Here is a 19,515-nt window from a genome sequence, read left to right as displayed (position 1 = left end):
CAAACTGCGGCTCACGAGCCACATGCGGCTCTTTGGCCCCTTGAGTGTGGCTCTTCCACAAAATACCATGGCCTGGGCGAATCTATTTTGAAGAAGTGGCATTAGAAGTTTAAGTTTAAAATATTTGGCTCTCAGCCGAAACCGGGTTGGCTCAGTGGATAGAGCATCGGCCTGCGGACTCAAGGGTCCCAGGTTCGATTCCGGTCAAGGGCATGTACCTTGGTTGTGGGCACATCCCCAGTAGGAGGTGTGCAGGAGGCAGCTGATCGATGTTTCTAACTCTCTATCTCTCTCCCTTCCTCTCTGTAAAAAAATCAATAAAATATATTTTAGAAAAAAAAAATTTGGCTCTCAAAAGAAATTTCAATCATTGTACTGTTGATATTTGACTCTGTTGACTAATGAGTTTGCTGACCACTGGACTAGATACATGTCTTTCCAGTCAGCTGGGATTTCTATAACAGATTACTGTAGCCTGGGAGGCTTAAACAACAAACATTTACTTCTTACAGTTCTGGAGGCTGGAAAGGTGTTAGCAGACTTAGTTCTTGGAGAAGGTCATCTTTTCATTATGTCCTTACATAGCAAAGAGCAGAAAGAGAAGCAAGCATTCTTGTCTCTTTTTTTAAGGGCACTAGTCCCATCAGGAGGGCTCCTTCCTCTTAACATAATTACCTCCAAAAGTTCCACCTGTCCCTATGCCATCACACTGGGGTGTTCAGCACGTGAATTTTGCTACGATAACATGTGGTCCATGACAGTACATATTTCTTCTAAAATCCTGTAACAAATATTTAAGTGAAATGAAGATTACTACATACTAGCTTTTCCATTGCAGGAAAAATCCTGCAATAGGGTTTTCTGCTGCACTCTACCTGGCCCCGCCTGCTCTCCTCCCTTCTCCCCCGGCCCCACCTGCGCTCCTCCCTTCTCCCCCACCCCGCCTTCTCCGCAAGCTCACCTGCTCTCCTTCCTTCTCCCCCGGCCCCACCTGCTCTCCTCCCTTCTCCCCCGGCCCCGCCTCCACTCCTCCCTTCTCCTCTCCCTGGCTTGCTTGCTTCTCCGCAGCTTTGCTCCCTTCTGCAGCTCTTGGCTGTCTTGATATGCAAATTAGCCACCATCTTGGTTGGGATAATTTGCATACTTGTCCTGATTGGTTGGTGGGCATGGCTTGGCTGGTGGGTGTGGTTTGGGCATAGCGAAGGTGCAGTCAATTTGCATATTTGTCTATTATTAAGTAGGATATTTTATCAGTTAATCTTTGTCACACACTGAGATATGAATTAAGATAGGCATATTTAATTCAATTCTACTGCTTTGGCATCATATGAAATTACTGATTTCAAACTAGCTGTATGTATGCTTTTAAAATATAGTAATCCTAAATAATGTGTGCCCATAAATATATGGCCTGGGGAAAACTTAAGGCCCAAACAATGGCTGTGAATATTTTGCGCCTTCTGAGATGGTTCACAGAAATATGCTGTGGTACAGAGTCTGTTTCTGTCTCTATAAGGCATCTAATGAGGTTCTGTTCTTTTTGCAAGGATGATAAAGCATTGCTCAATGGTTTTGTCCAGATACACTGTGAATAGATGCCTGGCAACAACAGATCAAAGCCCACTTGAGGCATTGTATGCATTTATTATGAAGCACTCAAATGTGACAGTGCATAAGTCACCAACAAAATAACAGTTAACTTCATGACTCTTTGGGTTCAAGGGTGAAGTTCTCTCAAGTGTGCCAGCAAAATGTGACAAATCATCTGCTTTGGGCTGATTTTGCATAATTGATTCATTTAACCCCTGCCCATGTAGCCAAATGTTTAAAGGGTAGAAATGTATAGCCCAGTCTCCCAGTTTGAGGCTTGGAGGTTGGGTTGCAGAAGCCCTTAGAGCAAGGCTGTGTTAGGGGAGGCTGGGAGAAAGGAGGTGAGGGCTGGGTTCTTTTTGCTCCTTGGTGTCGTGGGTCCATGGTGGTCCCGGCAGAGTCACAGGGGACCTGAGCCAAGTGGCTCTCTGTACCATACCTGCCCCTTTCCCTCTTAGGACTAAAGGATTAATTTGATTACACAAACATACAAACAAATCCAGATTTCACATGTCTCTTCCAACTGCTTAGAATGAAAGAAAGGAAAGGAAAACGGCCTTGACCCTCCTAGAAAGGATGGCTTTCCACTTTCTTAAATCTTCAGACTCTCCTCCTTGTCAAATTCAGCTTCTGTCTTTAGTAAAAACTCCCTGTCTATAGCCGTCAGCTCTGAGAAGGTTGAGAATACAACCATTGGATTGAAAATGCAGTCATTTCCCTGATACTTTAACTTTTTAAGTATTATTATCAATAACCCTTTTTAAAACTGCTATTTCTGTGAAACCTTCTAAGATACCATAAGTGATGAAGACCCATCTAGGTTCAGGATTGGTTATATGTGACATATATTTCTCATTTATTTTTCCTGCCTTGTTTTAATGAACAATTTGCTTATTAATTTCATTTGATGAAGCATTCTTATGTCTGAACTTTACCTTCCTGTGAGATCAAACTTTGTGCTATATACCTAATTGAGAGCTGATATATTACTAAATTCCTTTTTTATATCTCTACTCTTGTCTAGTCATGGTTCATATATTCAAATGTATCTAATATTATATATCCTTAAGTAGATAAATAATTTTACCAATGCAAAAGAGGTAAAATCTATTCCACTTAGCAATTATATGTGAATATATGGTATTTACTGCTAAATTAAACGCTGGAGTCTTAACTCCTGCAGAGATGAGGAAAAGCACAGTGATCCTTTTGTGATTGATTCTATTGCAGAGGTCACCCTGAGTTTTCAGTTTTTACATTTTAAAAACAAATTATTAGTAATAGAGAATAAAAATAAAATCTGAAAATTTAGTAAACTTGAAATGATTTTAGTAGCTTTGCTTTTATAATGATATATTATGCTTTATTTGCAGGACCGTGTAAATGTGTTAGAAACGGTAAGTTGGGGCATTTTTTTTTTCCTTCTATCAGAATTCCTGCAGGGTCCTGATGTGGATGTCAGAGCACTACCCAAAGGAAGCAGCTCCAGAAAACATTTTTAACACTACATCTAAGACTCAAAGGGGAAAATAAGCTAAACTATATGTGAAAGGTATGTGGATACAGACTTTTAAAATTTTTAAAAATTAGTAAAAACAAAAAACGTGCATATTTAAGTGGCCACTGCTCTCTTTAGTCTGATGATGCTAAGATTTGCTAAGGAAAACATAATTAGTCTATATAATCAGTGCCCTGTATGTTTCTGTATTTTTCAATCACTAAAAGGACTGGTGGATAAAAAATTGACATCAGGATGCCATTTATGCTTTGAAGTTCAGATAAGATAATCAGCTTTAATATTTTTTACATTATTTTCACTAATATCCAAATAGTGATAAAAGCTGGTCAATCTTTTTCTCAATAATTTTGCTTGCAGGAATCTAGTATTAAGAAATATTTTTAAGTGCCTGAATGTAAAGACCACATGCTTGCAATATTTATTGCAAAATGATTTATTTTAAATGATTTTAGGATAAAAAGGGGACCAACTTATTTTTTGACAATATAATGGTTAGATTTAATGTGGAATTTCCATCCACTGTGCCATAGTGGTTATGGAAAAAGCTTATAATACAATGTTAAATGGAAACAAGTTCAAGATACAAAATCATATGCACTTTAATGATAACATATAATGATAGGCAGATGAAAAAGTAATATAATTGAGTGAGCAAAACTCAGAAAAGTGACTTGTTAGACAAGAATTAGGGCTTTGATTTCATTTCTTCTGTTTTTAAAGTGTTATAAAATATGGTTATATTACTTTTTAACATTTTTATAATAAAAACCACGTGAATTAGAAATATAGTAAAATAAATTAATGGTACCACTTTATGATGAAATATTATTCAGCCATAGAAAGTTATATTTTAAAAAGTAAATATTGCCAAGCCATTATGTGGGGGGAAATAGTGGTATCTGAAGGTATAATGGGGAGTATGATGCAAGTGTCAAATATACATATTTTGTTTTAAGAAAAAGACTTTAAGGAAACACACAAAATATTAAGAGTGGCTTGGGACTAGTTGTGATTTTTATTTTATCTTTTTGTGTTTTTAATGAAGAAAAAATAAGAAAACTTTAAACAATAAGGCTAATGAAGAATAAAATAGTTATTTTGTGAGTATGAGGAATGGAAAGATGCTAATGGAGCACACTTTAGTCCTGTGTAAACAAGATATTTTGATTGACAGTGTCCAGACCCTAGTGGGTAAATAATCTATTCCTTAGATTTAACTGGGCCATTTGGAAAGTACACTGACCTTCTCAGTTTCAGTATGATGACATTGTAGGTGAATAAAATGTTTAGTGTTCCTCCACATATATTTTACTTAACCTTAGGGGGGTGTCTTGCCAACAGGATTTGGCTTATGAACTAAATGCTCTTTTTAAAAGTATGAACAAAAACAGAAATTTTGAGTTTGAGGACTTGAGGTCAGCATACAAAATGCCACTCATACAACATTCAGCAAGTCACTTGTTCCTTGATTCCTTCATCTGTAAATATGGTTGTAAGTAAACTTGTTATATCAGATTGTGAGAATTAAGACAGAAGGTACATGTGAAAATATTTAGGACCAAACATATGTCAGGTTATCGCTGTCATCATGGGATTACTGTTGTTTCTTATTTAAACATTTTAATTATACCAGTATACCACACAAAACTGAAAATTATATCAATAATAACACTTGGCCTATAACTTTTATTAGAATTTGTTAGTCTTAAAACTTTAGACAATAAAAAAAGAATTTGTTAGTCTTTTTTATTTATATAATCTCTTTGCTAAAAATACTATGGAGTAAAATTATAAATGCCTTATTTTAAGGATTCCTTTAGGAATCAGGTAAAAATAAAAAGTCAGCATGAGAAAAATAAAATTAATTAAATGGAGTAGGTTTTTTTACAATGGCAGTTTTTCTCAAGATGGATTTAATTTGAAGTAATTAAGTAAAACCATAAAAATGAAAATGCTCAGTATTAATGTTAATGCTCAAATATTATGAGGCCCTTTGACTTCACATGGCGTTATAAGGAGCAGATTTAATGCACTGGGTAGACTGCTCAACTGGGAAAGTATTTTATAGTTCATAAAATCAGCTGCTGAAAACTATCTCAGGATCATTTATTATTCTCTTGCTACTCAGCACTTAAACCATAGAACAGTGCTGGTGGTCTACATTGGTCTGGTCTGGTCTAAAGGGTATATAATCCATTGAATGTAAAAATCTGGATTTCCATCATCCCATTAGGAATATGCATAGAAGACTGATTTTACAAGTTCAGTAATTATAATACCTTATAAAGGATAAGATGGTCTTTTTATCATAATGAGCAACTTGATTTGTCTTGTCACCAATTATCTCTGTGCTTAGGTCCTAACCATATGTGCATTTTCCCTCCTCTTCCTCAACTTGTCCCTTTCCTCTTTCACTAGCAGGTCAGCTTCTTGGGTTAGAAATGACATTTTACTTGCAAATGCATCCCCAGGGTCTGACAAAAATTCCTGATATGTATTGGACAACCAATGAACATTTGTAGAATGAAATAACAAATATTTAACTGAATGTTTGATAAAAACCAGTATGTGAAAGCCCATTTTACTTCTCACTCCTGCATTAGCACTGAGAAAATGTAATTAAAAGTATAAGAATACAAAGTGACAAAAAATGCAAAGCTCAGAGGGAAAAAGTCTCACAACAAGACAAATATGCAAGTCCTTTATAGAGGAAACTAGAGGCCCGGTACACGAAATTCATGCACAGGCGGGGGGTATCCCTCAGCCCGGCCTGCACCCACTCCAATCTGGGACCTCTTGGGGTATGTCTGACTGCTGGCAGTTGGACATCCCTCTCACAATCCGGGACTGCTGGCTCCTAACTGCTTGCCTGCCTGATTACTCCTAACTGCTTCTGCCTGCCAGCCTGATCACCCCTTAACCACTCCGCTGCCAGCTCAATCGCCCCCAACTGCCCTCCCCTGCCAGCCTGATCACCCCCAATTGCCCTCCCATGCCGGCCCAATTGCCCTCAATTGCCCTCCCCTGCCAGCCCAATCACCCCCAACTGCCCTCTCCTGCAGGCCTGGTTGCCCCCAACTGCCCTCCCCTGCTAGCCCGATCACCCACAACTGCCCTCCCCTGCTGGCCTGTTCACTCCCAACTGCCCTCCACTGCTGGCCATCTTGTGGTGGCCATATTGTGATAACATCATGGAGGCCATCTTGTGATGATGTGGTGCGATGCCACCTAGGCTTTTATTGTATAGGATACTCTAGAATAGCGAAGACACTTCTGGGTGCCAAGCAAGAGGCAATTTAAGATTTTGCCCATCTCAAGTCAGCCCCCCGTGGACTATGCATACATATTCTTATGAAATACATCTAGGTGAAAGAACAGTTTTAGTTATTTGACAGGTCTTGGTAAATAAAGTCTTTTTGATATACTTTCCAGAAACAGAAAGTTAATGATTTTAATAACTACGTTACAATCCTTTGACAGGTCAAGTGGGTTCTAATTCTTTGCTTTCAACCAAATTTAAGGGAGGACTTATTTGAGCTAATAGAGCATTAAAATTAATTTTTGATGACAGATCACTATGTAATATTTGCATAAAACTAGGAAGGCATTCAAGAAATTAAGTGTCATTGTTACAGCAAAACTTTTCATTCTCGTACTTTTTTTTATGTGAATAAGATTTTTCAGTGATTAAATTTGTGGAAACAAAAAATATATATGATATTGAACCCTGTCTTCTTTATTTTATATTTTTAATATTTATTGTTGAAAGTATTACATATGTTCCCCCTTATCCCCTTTTAAACACTCCCGCCCCAGGCCTTCACCAATCTATTATCTGTGTCCATGGGTTATGCATATATGCATACATGTTCTTTGGTTGATCTCTTCCCACCCCCACATTCCCTTTGATATTCGACAATTTTTTCCATGCTTCTTTGCCTCTGGATCTGTTTTGTTCACCAGTTTATTCTGTTCATTAGATTCCACATATGAGTGAGATCATGTGATACTTGTCTTTCTCTGACTGCCTTATTTCATTTAGCATAATACTCTCCAGGTCCCTCCATACTGTCTCAAAGGGAACCCTGTCATCTTTAAACAAAAATTAGCATTTACACCTGGATACATGGGCTAATTCAGTGCAAGAGAACAAATGGGAAACTATACCCATCACATTAAGACATAATTTTGGGAGGTTTATGTTTGTTTTTTTAATTTAATATTTTTTTCTCAAAATTTAATACTTAATGTTAATTTTAATAATAAATTAATCCACAAAAATCATATAACCCTTAGAGCATTATTGCCACAGAATGCTTAAAAAATCAGTTTTTCTCTGTATATGTACTTTTTTCTTTTACAGAGAAGGATGTGTGTGGTATGATAAGATAGCCATTAAAAAGTCTTACAAGCATAAACGTATTTTATCCTACATAATAAAATGGTAATATGTAAATTACCATCACTCCGCTACGCCCACGATTGGGCCAGCAGGAGGCGCAGGGGGCGGGACTCAGGGTGGCCCGGGTAGCTGATTGGGCCAGCAGGACGCTGAGCTCGCGGCGAAGCGTCTGTACCATGGCTGCCGGAGGCTTTCAGAAGGCCTGGGGCACCAGCGGACAGCCGGACAGGTCCCCCGCGATCAAAGGCCAAAGCGGGGGACCTGGCCGCCTGTCTGCGGAGGCTTTCGGAAGGCCTGGGTCGCCGGCGGACAGCCGGACAGGTCCCCCGCGATCAAAGGCCAAAGCGGGGGACCTGGCCGCCTGTCTGCTCCGGCGCAAGGCCTTTCGAAAGCCTCCGCAGCGCCGGAGGCTTTCGGAAGGCCTGGGTCGCCGACGGACAGCCAGCCGGACAGGTCCCCCGCGATCAAAGGCCAAAGCGGGGGACCTGGCCGCCTGTCTGCTCCGGCGCAAGGCCTTTCGAAAGCCTCCGCAGCGCCGGAGGCTTTAGGAAGGCCTGGGTCGCCGGCGGACAGCCAGCCGGACAGGTCCCCCGCGATCAAAGGCCAAAGCGGGGGACCTGGCCGCCTGTCTGCTCTGGTGCAAGGCCTTTCGAAAGCCTCCGCAGCGCCGGAGGCTTTCGGAAGGCCTGGGGCACCGGCGGACAGCCAGCCAGACAGGACCCCGCGATCAAAGGCCAAAGCGGGGGACCTGGCCGGCTCTCTGCTCCGGCGCAAGGCCTTTCGAAAGCCTCCGCAGCGCCGGAGGCTTTCGGAAGGCCTGGGGCACCGGCGGACAGCCCGCTGGTGCACCAGGTGCATGATTAAATCATGCACTGGGCCTCTAGTATTAGAATAACAGTCTGTAAGAAAAAAAAGACTGGAAATAAATTCAAAGGGAAAAGGAACAATATAGAATGTCCATCTTTTAGAGAGGATCTTAGTTATTTTCTAAGTGGATAAATGGTGGTAACAAATTATTGAACTATTTTAAATTCACTGAGTAAGATTATAGGAGTAATATGAGTTTTATTGTAAAATATTTATAGTATTACAGAAATTTTATTCTTTGCAACTACCTAAACTTATGATGAAAACATTTAGACAACTTAAAAATGGGGGCAGGGGATACAAGGTAGATACAAAGTTTAAAAAATTATTTAGGGAATATCTACTGGAATATTTGAAAACCATTGACTTAGAGCAAATGTGTAATTATATATTTGCAATTTGTCAGTGCTTCATCAGCTTCTCAAAATAAAGTTACTTAAAACAATCTAATCTTCCTTATTTTCAGTCTATACTTACAGAGAAAAAACTACTTACAGGATAAATGCTAACCTGTGGCTATAGGGAGAAAAGCATACATAAATGTGCCTGTGTTAAGAAAAATTACAAAACACTGGAAAACTTTTAGAAATATGATTTTTATTTTTTAAAGCCTGTTAGAGTCTTTCCTATATCTCTATAGGATTCCTTCAGCTAATATTAGTGGTGACAGGTTTGAACTGTGCATGCCAGTTATATTCAAGATCTCGGTGCCCCAAGGACAGGAGTATGCCAATATGTCTCTATGGAAATTACTAAGTAACACTATATACTCTTATTTCACATGTTTGCCAATAGAATAGACAATGGTTGTTGGAGTTTTTATTTATTTATTTTAAAATATATTTTTATTGATTTCAGAGAGGAAGGGAGAGGGAGGGAGAAAGAGAAACATCAATGATGAGATAGAATCATTGATTGGCTTCCTCCTATAGGACCCCCACTGGGTATCTAGCCTGCAACAGGGCATGTGCCCTGACCCAGAATTGAACCTCGACCTCCTGGTTCATAGGTTGGTGCTCAACCACTGAACCATGCCGGCTGGGTTGGAGTTTTTATTTTGCCTGCCCTGGATCTGGCTATTAATTGTGCTTATCCTGCTACATGTGCAGTTTACTCTACAGGGAGAGTTACTGAAGAAGGGCTGTTATTGTTTGTTAGGGCACTAAATACTGCTCTGGGACACTTAGGAGTGCATGGGCCCAATAGAGTTAATGTACTTACTATGGTGTCCCCATTAAGCTCAGGAAATAACTGACTTGAGTATGTAAATCTGGCCAAGTAACCATAAATTATTTGCAATGCCCCTTCTAAGTATTTGTAAGAATCTTGAAGCTAAGTAAAACTTGCCTTTATCTCTTTATAAAGCCAGAATCTACTGTTTCAAAACCAAAGATCAAGTTAGGTTCATTTTGGGTTTTGCCAAGGCTACTTGCCTCTCATTGAGGTTGCCTGAAAAGTTCAGTCAGATTGGCTTCCCACCAAATAAAACGCAGTGTGCTCTGTACAGTTTTGACCCAGAATCAGGTGAATCTCAGCAGTCTTGGCTGAGCTACATTGTAAAATTTTGGATTTGTTCGAACTTGACACTTCCTGGGAACCCATTCAAACTGAAACCGGAAAAGGGTTTTGCACAAACCCTGTCCTGCCCGTTCTGCCAAGTTTCCCACTGCTCCAATGTTAGCCTACCTTCTGTATATTCACATCGAGGGCAAACGGAATATCCTCATGAATCTCTCATGAGGGATCTTGCTTGCCACAATCTAGACATTCTCCTTTCACCACCTGGCCCCAAAACACAGAGCTTGTATTCTGTGTTAGTCAGTATTAAAATAGTATGTTTTCCAATAATGGGGCCATCTTCAAAGGGTTAAATTTCTACAGCATGATGGTGCGTATGGTCCTATGAAGAAAATGCTACTTAAAACAAGTAGGCTCTTTATTCAGAGTTGCAACCTTGTGGCAAAGGGTGATGACCAATGAAAAAAATGTAAGAATCCAGCCTGCAAAACTGGTTTCTTACAGCCTTGTCCATTTTTCATAAACGCTGTGACTCAGGGAAGATATCATTGAGAAGTTACATAATGCATGTGGCTTCCCCAGCAGATGAATTTAGTATTATTGAATTGCTCAGTGTTTGGAGGTCAGACTGGCAGTTTCATATTTGATGCTGATAAGTAGTCACACTGCCCGTCTAACTGCCTTGCTTGGTAATGCATTTTAATAGTTCTGTTCTAAACACTATCAGTGACATAACACATTCTCCGGGTAAAAAGCTCATGCTTTATATTGTGAAGATAATATGAGTGTATTTTGTAAAACACAATGGGTATCTTTCTGAAAAATAGTCTATATAGGAACTGCTTTCTGTTCTATTCAAGAGAGAATATCTGGGTGAAATCCCAGAGTAATTGTGTATTAAGTTGTTTTTTAAGATCCTAACTTAACAATAAAACAAAGTATCAGTATTACACCCTCAATATACATATAATTGGTGGGAATAGTGTTATGTTGCACACATTTTTGAAGTAGCCTTCAAATGAGAAGCTGATTTGGGGAATTTTCATTTTGTGCATCTAATTTTAATCCATTACATATAAGTTTCAGTTGAAATTATATGCCTAGTTTAAATAGTATCTGATTGAGAGTCAGAGAAGTTAGGTTTGGTCATATCTCTGTCAAAGTCAGGCCCAGGACCCTAGGCAAGTTGCTTAAACTCTCTACCCTTTAATTTCCTTATTTATTTATTTTTAATGATTGGACTTGACTAGGTAATTTTAAAAGGTCCTCTCCCTAATAAGCTATTTTCTAGTCTAGGAGGACTTAAACATCCAAACTTCACAACATTTCCACTCTGCCAATAGTTGCTATCAACTATTTTAACCATATAATATTAGTATATTACAGATACTTGTTGAATCCCTACCCTGTCTCAATAGTGTCCTAGGGCATATGGCAGCTTAGGTCCATGCTGCCATGGATCTCATGTTTTAGGTAATGTTACAATTTGAAGGATTCTTAGAGATTCATGTGAAAACCCCTCACCCGATAGGTGAGAATAATGGAGTAGTTTTTTAATTGTCAAGTGTGATTTGCAATTAGAAATAGTGTTCTTTTTATTAGTGGCACAGTGTTCTTTTCATTCCACATATTCCACTTGTGACTGGTGAGAGTAATGAAGACATAAGCCAGGAACGCTTTATAAGTGTCTAATGAATTACAGAAAGTGAAGAGGAAGATAATTAGCAACCAGATTCCATATTTACCTCTAGCAGGACAAGAAGTAGACTCATAAATAGGATACTGACATTCTTGGACCCTATTCAGAATTGTCAGAACATGCCCTCAACTCAATGGTAAATGGAGTTTCATAAAGCCACTTTGATCTGGTTTTCTTCATTTTGAATGTTGGAGAGTTGGCATGTCCCTAGGTTGCCTTACCAGTTCTGTCTTGAGCTTGCTCAGTGATATTAAAAGCTTCAGTCTATGTTTTTTATCATGCATCTGTATACCAGCTCTAATTCCATTCACACAGTGTTTATAAAGTTTAAGGGCTTTTAATAAACTTTGATCTCAGATGAAAGGCTAGGGAGCATATAAATTTTCACTATTAGCACTGTTAATATAAATATCCAAAGTTGTCTTATGTTAATTATTTAACATTAGTAAATGATTTCAACCTATCATTGCCCCAATTACATTGTATTTAAACATCAAAGAGTAAAAGGCTAAACCATCAAAATAGCCCTTCCCTTCCCATTATTCTCTTTAGGCTCTGTTCTTAATTATTTTGCATAGCTGGTGTTCCATAAATGATTTTCTAGAGCTTCTTCAATGTGTTTCTCTATTAACATCTTACTCTCTCCCTGTATCCACAGCAAAGGCCAGTGGGACATCTTTGACTTGCTTGTTTTATTGTCCTCAGATGTTAACCATAGAAGCATATTAAAGATAACTCACTGACTTAAAACACTTGGATTCTATAAAGTACTCCCTTTACATCTTTTCAGAGAACTTCCTGTTTTCATCTTACTCTTTATTTCTCAGAATTTGTTTTGCTTGGTAATACCTCAGAGCTCCTCATTAGACACTAGTTTTTCCTTGAAGAAGAATGTATTTGTTCCAAGACATGTTGGAATTGAGTGAGAGGGTAAGGAAAAAGCCAGGTGAACTCCAGATTTCTTAGAGAATAATCTGGATGTGGTGGACCGGGAGTTAGCAGACCTGGTCGTGAGTCCTGGCACTTTGACATGGGCGACTCACTGAATCTCTCTGAGCCCAATTTCTGTTATCTCTAAAATGGGTCCAACGCTTGTCTTGTTTATCTCACAGGTTGCTGAGAAGACCAAACGAGATAGTGGTTCAAAAAGTCCTTTCCTAATTTTTAAAAATATTCTCCCTTTATGTATGCATTACCTTCACCAGTCTCAAGAGCAGGATATAGACTGGAAAGTTTTGGCTCATTACTCAGGACATTTGAATTTTCATCCTAGTTGTGCGATGCTGGTTATGTATCTTGGCACTCTATGTTATACAGATTTTACCTCCAAAATTCAATTCCGTTTTTTCAAAGTTCAACTATGAGAAATTTAGATTTACAGTCCTTACTTAATAATCCTAATAATTTTCATTCAACACACTCCCACCCCCAGATTCAGTTGACCTGGGGTAAATCCCAGTATTTTTTAAAGCTTCTCAGATAATGCTAATGAGAAGGCAAGGTTGAGAATCACTGCATCCGGCCATCTTCTATGTGCCCTTTAAGAATGTCCACCCTGTAGAGCCTGGTATTACTCTGCCTTCATGTCTATTGAATTTGGTGCTGTTTATTTCCACTGAATTAATTTCTTGTCTTTTCGGCTGATACCACTGTGTATTCTATTCCCAGTATTTTTTTCCTAATCTACCAAAACAACAGTAGCAAGATTCTTTCTCAAACATTTTCCTTAAATTCCAAGAATCTAGGGTACTTAATTTTAGCATTTATTAAAACTTAAGATTTATTGTATACCTTACTTTGAAGGCAAATTTGCCCAGTCATGAATTCGCCACTTCACTAATTCTCTTATTTTAACAAAGTTACCAATTTGTAAAAACTTTCTTTGGAAACTATATGAACAGTGACAAAAACAAGTTATTTTGTAAATAAGTTCTTTATTGGATAAACTGGCAATTTTGTCAATTTGCTTTTGGCATGTCGACTAAGATTATGTAAACTACCCAACTCCCTCATCTCTCCTTTCTCATTTCTGCTCTTATTACCTTTTTGTTAATCCCCTCACACGTACCTTTTTATTCATTTCTCCATTCAACATGCGACAACCAACTACTCCATGCAAAGGACAAATTGTGGAGCATAGTTCCTCTTGCAAGGCTGTGTAGGGCAAGTACTTCATGAACTCTCAGACTTCATATCACACTCACAAAAGTGGTTTTCCTAGGCTCAGAGAGAGGAGAAATTCGTCACTACAACGATGAAGAGGGTTCTGAGAAGCGAAGATAAGAGTCAAAGAAAGAGCTTTTCAGGGTGGTTTAACTTTTGGTATACCACTAGCATCAATTATACCCAGTCTTGATTTTTATTTCTTTTGGTAAGAATTGATTTTTTTTTACTTTTATTTCTTTCAATTTTTTTTAAATTTCTGAAAGAACAAAGAGAAATTTTCCTTTTTTAAAATAGGAAAAAACTCATCTGCCTTGAAAAATCCATATTGGTCTGTTGAACCCTGTTATAAACCTAAGATGCATAATGGATCTTGATGTTGAAACATTTTCTTATTTTATAATTCTAGAAATTATTTTATTTTATCCATAAATTGTTTTGAATTTTGCTAGAAAAGACTAAAATAATATGGAAATGAAGGAATAATAGAACCACAAAGAAGGATTTATAATAAGTGAACTATGGTATAATATTTCAGTTTACTTATTGTGCTGTCCAGTGTATATCAGGAACCAAGAATCTGAGGTTTTACATTGTTTGCAAGCTACCACCTTAGCTGACCACACTTTCATGGATGCTGGAGAAGACACCAGACAAAGACTTTATTGTTCATAGTACAACAGGCCCCATGAGCTACATGTTTGCATTGGTTCCTTTTGCTCCCCAAGTCCTGTAGGCACAATGTGGAAGTGGGTCCAGGTGGTGGTGCACACTCAGTGAATTTGTGTCATATGTGATGAGCCCTGGGTTTATGCAACCCCCGATTTTATAAAGGCAGCTGTAGAAAACCCTATCGAACTCTTGCCCTAGACGGAGACACTGTCTCTAGTTTCCAAGTCTATTTGCTGTACAAACATCCTTGAGCAGATATTCTGGGACAAAAGCTATCACAAGACATCTAGCAATGCCATGGAGAAGTACCTTCCAACAAAATATTATATTCTTTTTCAAGAAGAAGTCTTTAAATCTTTTCCATTATTATTATTACTTTTATTGAACTCATATTGAAATTCAGAATTTCTCATTTTCTCACATAATGACAAAGAAAAGAAAACTGACAGAGAAAGACATTTCACAGTTATTAGATGAATCAAAAGATGAATATAAAGAGACAGACAGTGATACCCTAGATACTAATGATGGTGAAAGTGATTATATAAGTAAAAAGTCAGCTTATGAGTCTTCAAATGATAATATCCTAGATGAATTTTTGCAAACTCAAGAAACAATGATGAACACTATATTTCTAAAGACAAAAAGGAAATTGGAAACTCTCATCCAGTTAGCTATTCAACAAGAAGGACTTCATCATGCAGTATTTTGCAACAAGAGCCTGAACCAGCCCATTTTGCTAAAAGAATGTGTGACAGTACTCGTTCATCTTTTGTTATGTTTGTGCACCAAGATTAACTTCATATGGTTTCTAAGTGGGCAAATATTAAAATCAAATTTATAACAATGTGATTGGAAAGAAAAGATGATATAGCGATGAAAGTTTTCATTTGGTCACTCATGCTTAGAAATCTGAAAATGAAAAATAATTAAATTATTCAGTAAAGAAGATGGCCTTATCAATTTAAAAATATTAGGAGCTGTCACAGTTTTAGAAATACTATGTTTTGAAGATGCAAGTGCAGGAAGAACGAACCAGAAGTGAAGTGATAATAAACTGGAACTCATTAGAAACATGTTTGAAATCTGGAATCAGGATTTGGAAAATGGTGTTTTCCAGGATTGTGAATGACAGTTATTCAGTGGTCCATACTTTCAAACCAGGAGAATGTGTAATATGCTTCAATTCTCATTAAAATGTACAATAAAGTTATTTTTTACTCTATTTTCTCCAAATTATTTATCAGCAGCTAAATTATTTAAAAACTTGGAACGGAATAATACTAGTAAATGTTGACTACTAATTTTCCCGATATACTAAAAATTAAGCAAAAGTACATTGTTGTTGTCCAGGATCTGGGAGCAAACTGCCATTCTGAATTCCCACCTTTTTGTTTTAAGTTGTTTATTTGTTTTTGTTACCAATGAATCTCCTGTGGTCCTCACAGTGTGCAAGTTACAATGAACTTCAAGTGATATTACGGTACATTTGATAGGCCCAGTTTTCACTATCAATAACCATCTTGTTTGCATCTCCAGGAAGTTCTTTAAAGCACTGGATTTCCTCTAAGTTTGAGAGGGAGAGAGCGTATATGCTTCAAGTAGGGCTCTGAATGACTTTGAGATATATACCTATGTTTACACCTTCTTAGAAATAATATAGAGCAGAGCTCTCCCCTCTGGTCTCCAACTGAAGTTTGGTGGCGGGGGCTGGGGAAGGAGATGGCAGGGAAAGCAATATAAAATACTTCAAATTTAGTCTTTCTCATTGATACTTCTTATGGGTGTTTTGTCCTAGAATATTCTACGAAAATGTGGGGAGCAGGAGTCCTCACATAATTTAATCTTATTATTGCAATGTCATTATTTCATTTACAGTGTATCCCAGAATTTACACACCCAGATTCACTTAACAGCATATGGGATTATTCTTAAATCAAATGCAAATTATCCGATCTTTCACATTAGCAAATTTTTAAAATAGCATTTCATGTATAGAACTACTAGATGACCGTGAAGCAATTATAGCACCAAATATAATAAATATTTATTTATTTATTATGTATTAACACCATAGATACAAAGAACAGCAAGGCATAATCGCCATACTTAAAATTTTCCAATTTAGTGTGTTGAGAAAACAGTTAATGAAAAATTGGAATATAATATACACATCTCTTGCTGTTGCCCTAATAATTTATTCCCATTCAGGAAGCAAAAAAATATGTTTGATTTCAATCTGGTCAGCTTGAGCAGAATGAAGTCTGATATAATGATATTATAGTTTGATTTGTACATAGCAGGTGCTTACTAAGTGCTTGTTGGATAAAGGAAAGACTGAATATCTATCCAGTTTCTGTATAATAAGTGCCGTGTAGTCCTGACTAATTTCCAGAGCAGTGCATATTTTCTAGTTCTCATAACGTATTTTAAATGTCCAAAGTCATATGCTTTTGGCTACTTATTTTTTAAAATGCGTCTAGTAAAGGCTACAGAACTGTTTGTTTTAGTTGAGTATGTTAAAATGAAGTGAGGCAGGGAGCAGGGGAGCCTCAGTGCAAAATTTCAAATTGTTTTGGCAAGACCAACTCCTTTTTATACTAACCACCAGGGCACAAAGCGCCATTGTTATCCAACTGAATGAATGCATGGCTTTCATTTAGAAAAAAAGAAGACGGAAACTTTCTAGCAATCAAAGTTTCAGGAAAACAGTCAGTTGTGGCAAATGTCAGGTGAATTTGCTCACCAAATAATACTGTGAGCTGGATTTTGCCCATTGCTTTCCTGCTCCATCTTTCACAGCCAATGGCTAAGCAGTCAGAAACTGGCGCACACACACACACACACACACACACACACACACACACACACTAGTATATATGCATTTGCTCTTATTTAAATATATATAAGTATATATTTAAATTATCTATCTATCTATCTATCTGTCTGTCTGTCGTCTGTCTGTCTGTCTGTCTGTCTGTCTGTCTGTCTATCTATCTATCTATACATTTGCACATGTCCCCTCTTGCCCTTCTGTTCAGCCATCAGGACATCCCTTAGCAGAACATCTCCACGTACTTAGAGTTCACCTTTAGTGAGCTGTATACCAAAATGCATTGCTGTAACTTCAAATTATTGGTTCTTGGGATTTCTTAAGAGATAGTAGAGTTGAATTTTTGATGGCTTTAAACTATTCGGGACAGTCACTACTTTGGCAGCAGTTGGCCAGGAAAATTCTTTGTACAAGATCCAAAAGAGTGTTTCTAAGTGTTCAAAAAAGGATTAATTTATGAAAGCAAACTTTAAAAGTATAGGCAGAGTTGATCTCAGTTATTTTTGAATTAAGTCTCAAAGCCAAAATGATAAAAATAAAATCCCTCACCTGACTTCTATTTAGATCTGATCTGTCTGTCACCAGAAACTCATCCATGTGGGGGGATTAACTGTTCACATGTGCTTCCAGCATCCAAGTGCTGTGTGTGGAGCAATGGAAAATGATCACTTTGTTCTGTCATTCTCCTCGAGAACACAGGGCATCTCTGAAAAAGAAAACAACCCTTTATTTTGAGAACAGAGAAGATTAATTATGGCCACCTCACCAAGATAGATGCTTTTAAGTAAATTAGCCTGGATACCACCTCACCTGAACAATTACTCCTTTTCAGAGTTCCGTATCGGGGCCCCTCGGTTCCATGTTAAATATGGAAGATGCAAATGGAATTGCTTACTTGAATGTGTCTTGACACCTTGGGGCCAGGGCTTTGCAGTATCTGGCAAATGATTAGCATTTCCAGTGTCTGCCCTCTGTCCTGTCCCCGTCATGGCCTAGCCTGGCTAAGCCCCTGTCATCTCATCTGCAGGAAGCAAATTGCTCTTCAAATCACATTCTGCTGCTTTATCAAATTAGGTCCACAAAAAGGTTTTGTTCGTGTCTTTGTCTCTTTAACTGTAGACCATTTGATGCAATTTTACTGTCTCTTCCAGTTTTTTTAATATTATTTCTTTAATTTTGAGTCTATTTAGAAGCATTCTCGGTCCTCAAAAACAGTTTTTAAATTCTATCTTTAAAAAATAATCTGTGCTATACAGTAAACCCTTGATTTTGCAGACCTCAATTTAACAGACTTTTGATTTAACAGACAAAATTCCCGGTCTATATGTCATATTGAAAATTAATATCCTGTTAATTTTAAAATGCTTTTAACCAAGATTTGCTTATAACTAAATTAACAGGTTATTTTTTTCATTATTAACTCACTGTTATTTTTAACAAATGTTAGCAAATAGGCCATATGTTGGGAAAAGTGCTGTCATAACTTCGCCGACATAAGTATTACATAACTACAACCATAGTCTACATATTTATATTCAAGGGTCACCCCTGGTAAGTAATGTTCCTCAAATGATTAGCACGTGATCACAATGTGTCGCTCCCAGTAATTGGTTCTATTGTTGCCTGGTGTGACTTTCTCCAGCAGTTTTAACTTGTGTCAGCAATGTTCCCACATGCACTAAGCCACGCCCCCGCTGTGTGCATTTGTCTTACTCGTGGTGGCTGGTAAATGCACACATTTACTAGACCTTCAGTATAAATGAAAAATTACTATAATACATATAAAAAAACTTTCTATGAAATTAAACTTTTCATACATAATTTTATTTACACAAATGTGTCTACATAAGTTTGAACAAACTAATTTGTCAATTTTTAAACATATGTATTCAGAAAACCCACTTTATTAAATACCAGACACCCCATCACCCAAATTAGTCCATTATATTGAGGTTTTACTGTATTTTTCTTCTCATATTTCTAACGTCTGTGTCTTTATTGACCTTTATGTTAAGAAGGTTCCATTCATAAAATTAAAATCTACGTATAATACGAAGTACTCAGCACTGGAAATATAGGGGAAAAGATAGTCCTACTTCTAAGAAATTCACTATATACTGAAAGGACAAGTAAACATACAGTTGGGAATTGATTACACATGTGATGGGAGATATGCATGTACATAGCAAGCATTGGGGATGGGCTCCTAACCCAGACATAGGTGAGAAGTTTACAAAACAATAACTAGTGTT

General features: G+C 37.6%; 1 protein-coding gene across 7 annotated transcripts in view; it reads left to right on the top strand.

Moving 5' to 3' along the window:
* Positions 1 to 19,515, top strand: part of CEP128 (centrosomal protein 128) — a 354,698-nt gene that overhangs the window by 304,344 nt on the left and 30,839 nt on the right. For 6 of the 7 annotated variants that reach the window (XM_079768173.1, XM_079768176.1, XM_079768174.1 and 3 more), the window contains one exon: positions 2,964 to 2,987. The exons of the other annotated variant lie outside the window; for it this stretch is intronic. In XM_079768173.1, the coding sequence (XP_079624299.1) occupies positions 2,964 to 2,987 (24 nt within the window). The remainder of the gene's footprint in view (positions 1 to 2,963; positions 2,988 to 19,515) is intronic. 7 annotated transcript variants of the gene reach the window in all.

The sequence above is a fragment of the Cnephaeus nilssonii genome (genome assembly GCF_951640355.1).
Source record: "Cnephaeus nilssonii genome assembly, chromosome: 4".
In the NCBI taxonomy this organism is placed as follows: Eukaryota; Metazoa; Chordata; class Mammalia; order Chiroptera; family Vespertilionidae; genus Cnephaeus; species Cnephaeus nilssonii.
The sequence above is the reverse complement of the archived record's forward strand: the minus strand, read 5'-3'. Positions and strand labels throughout refer to the sequence as shown.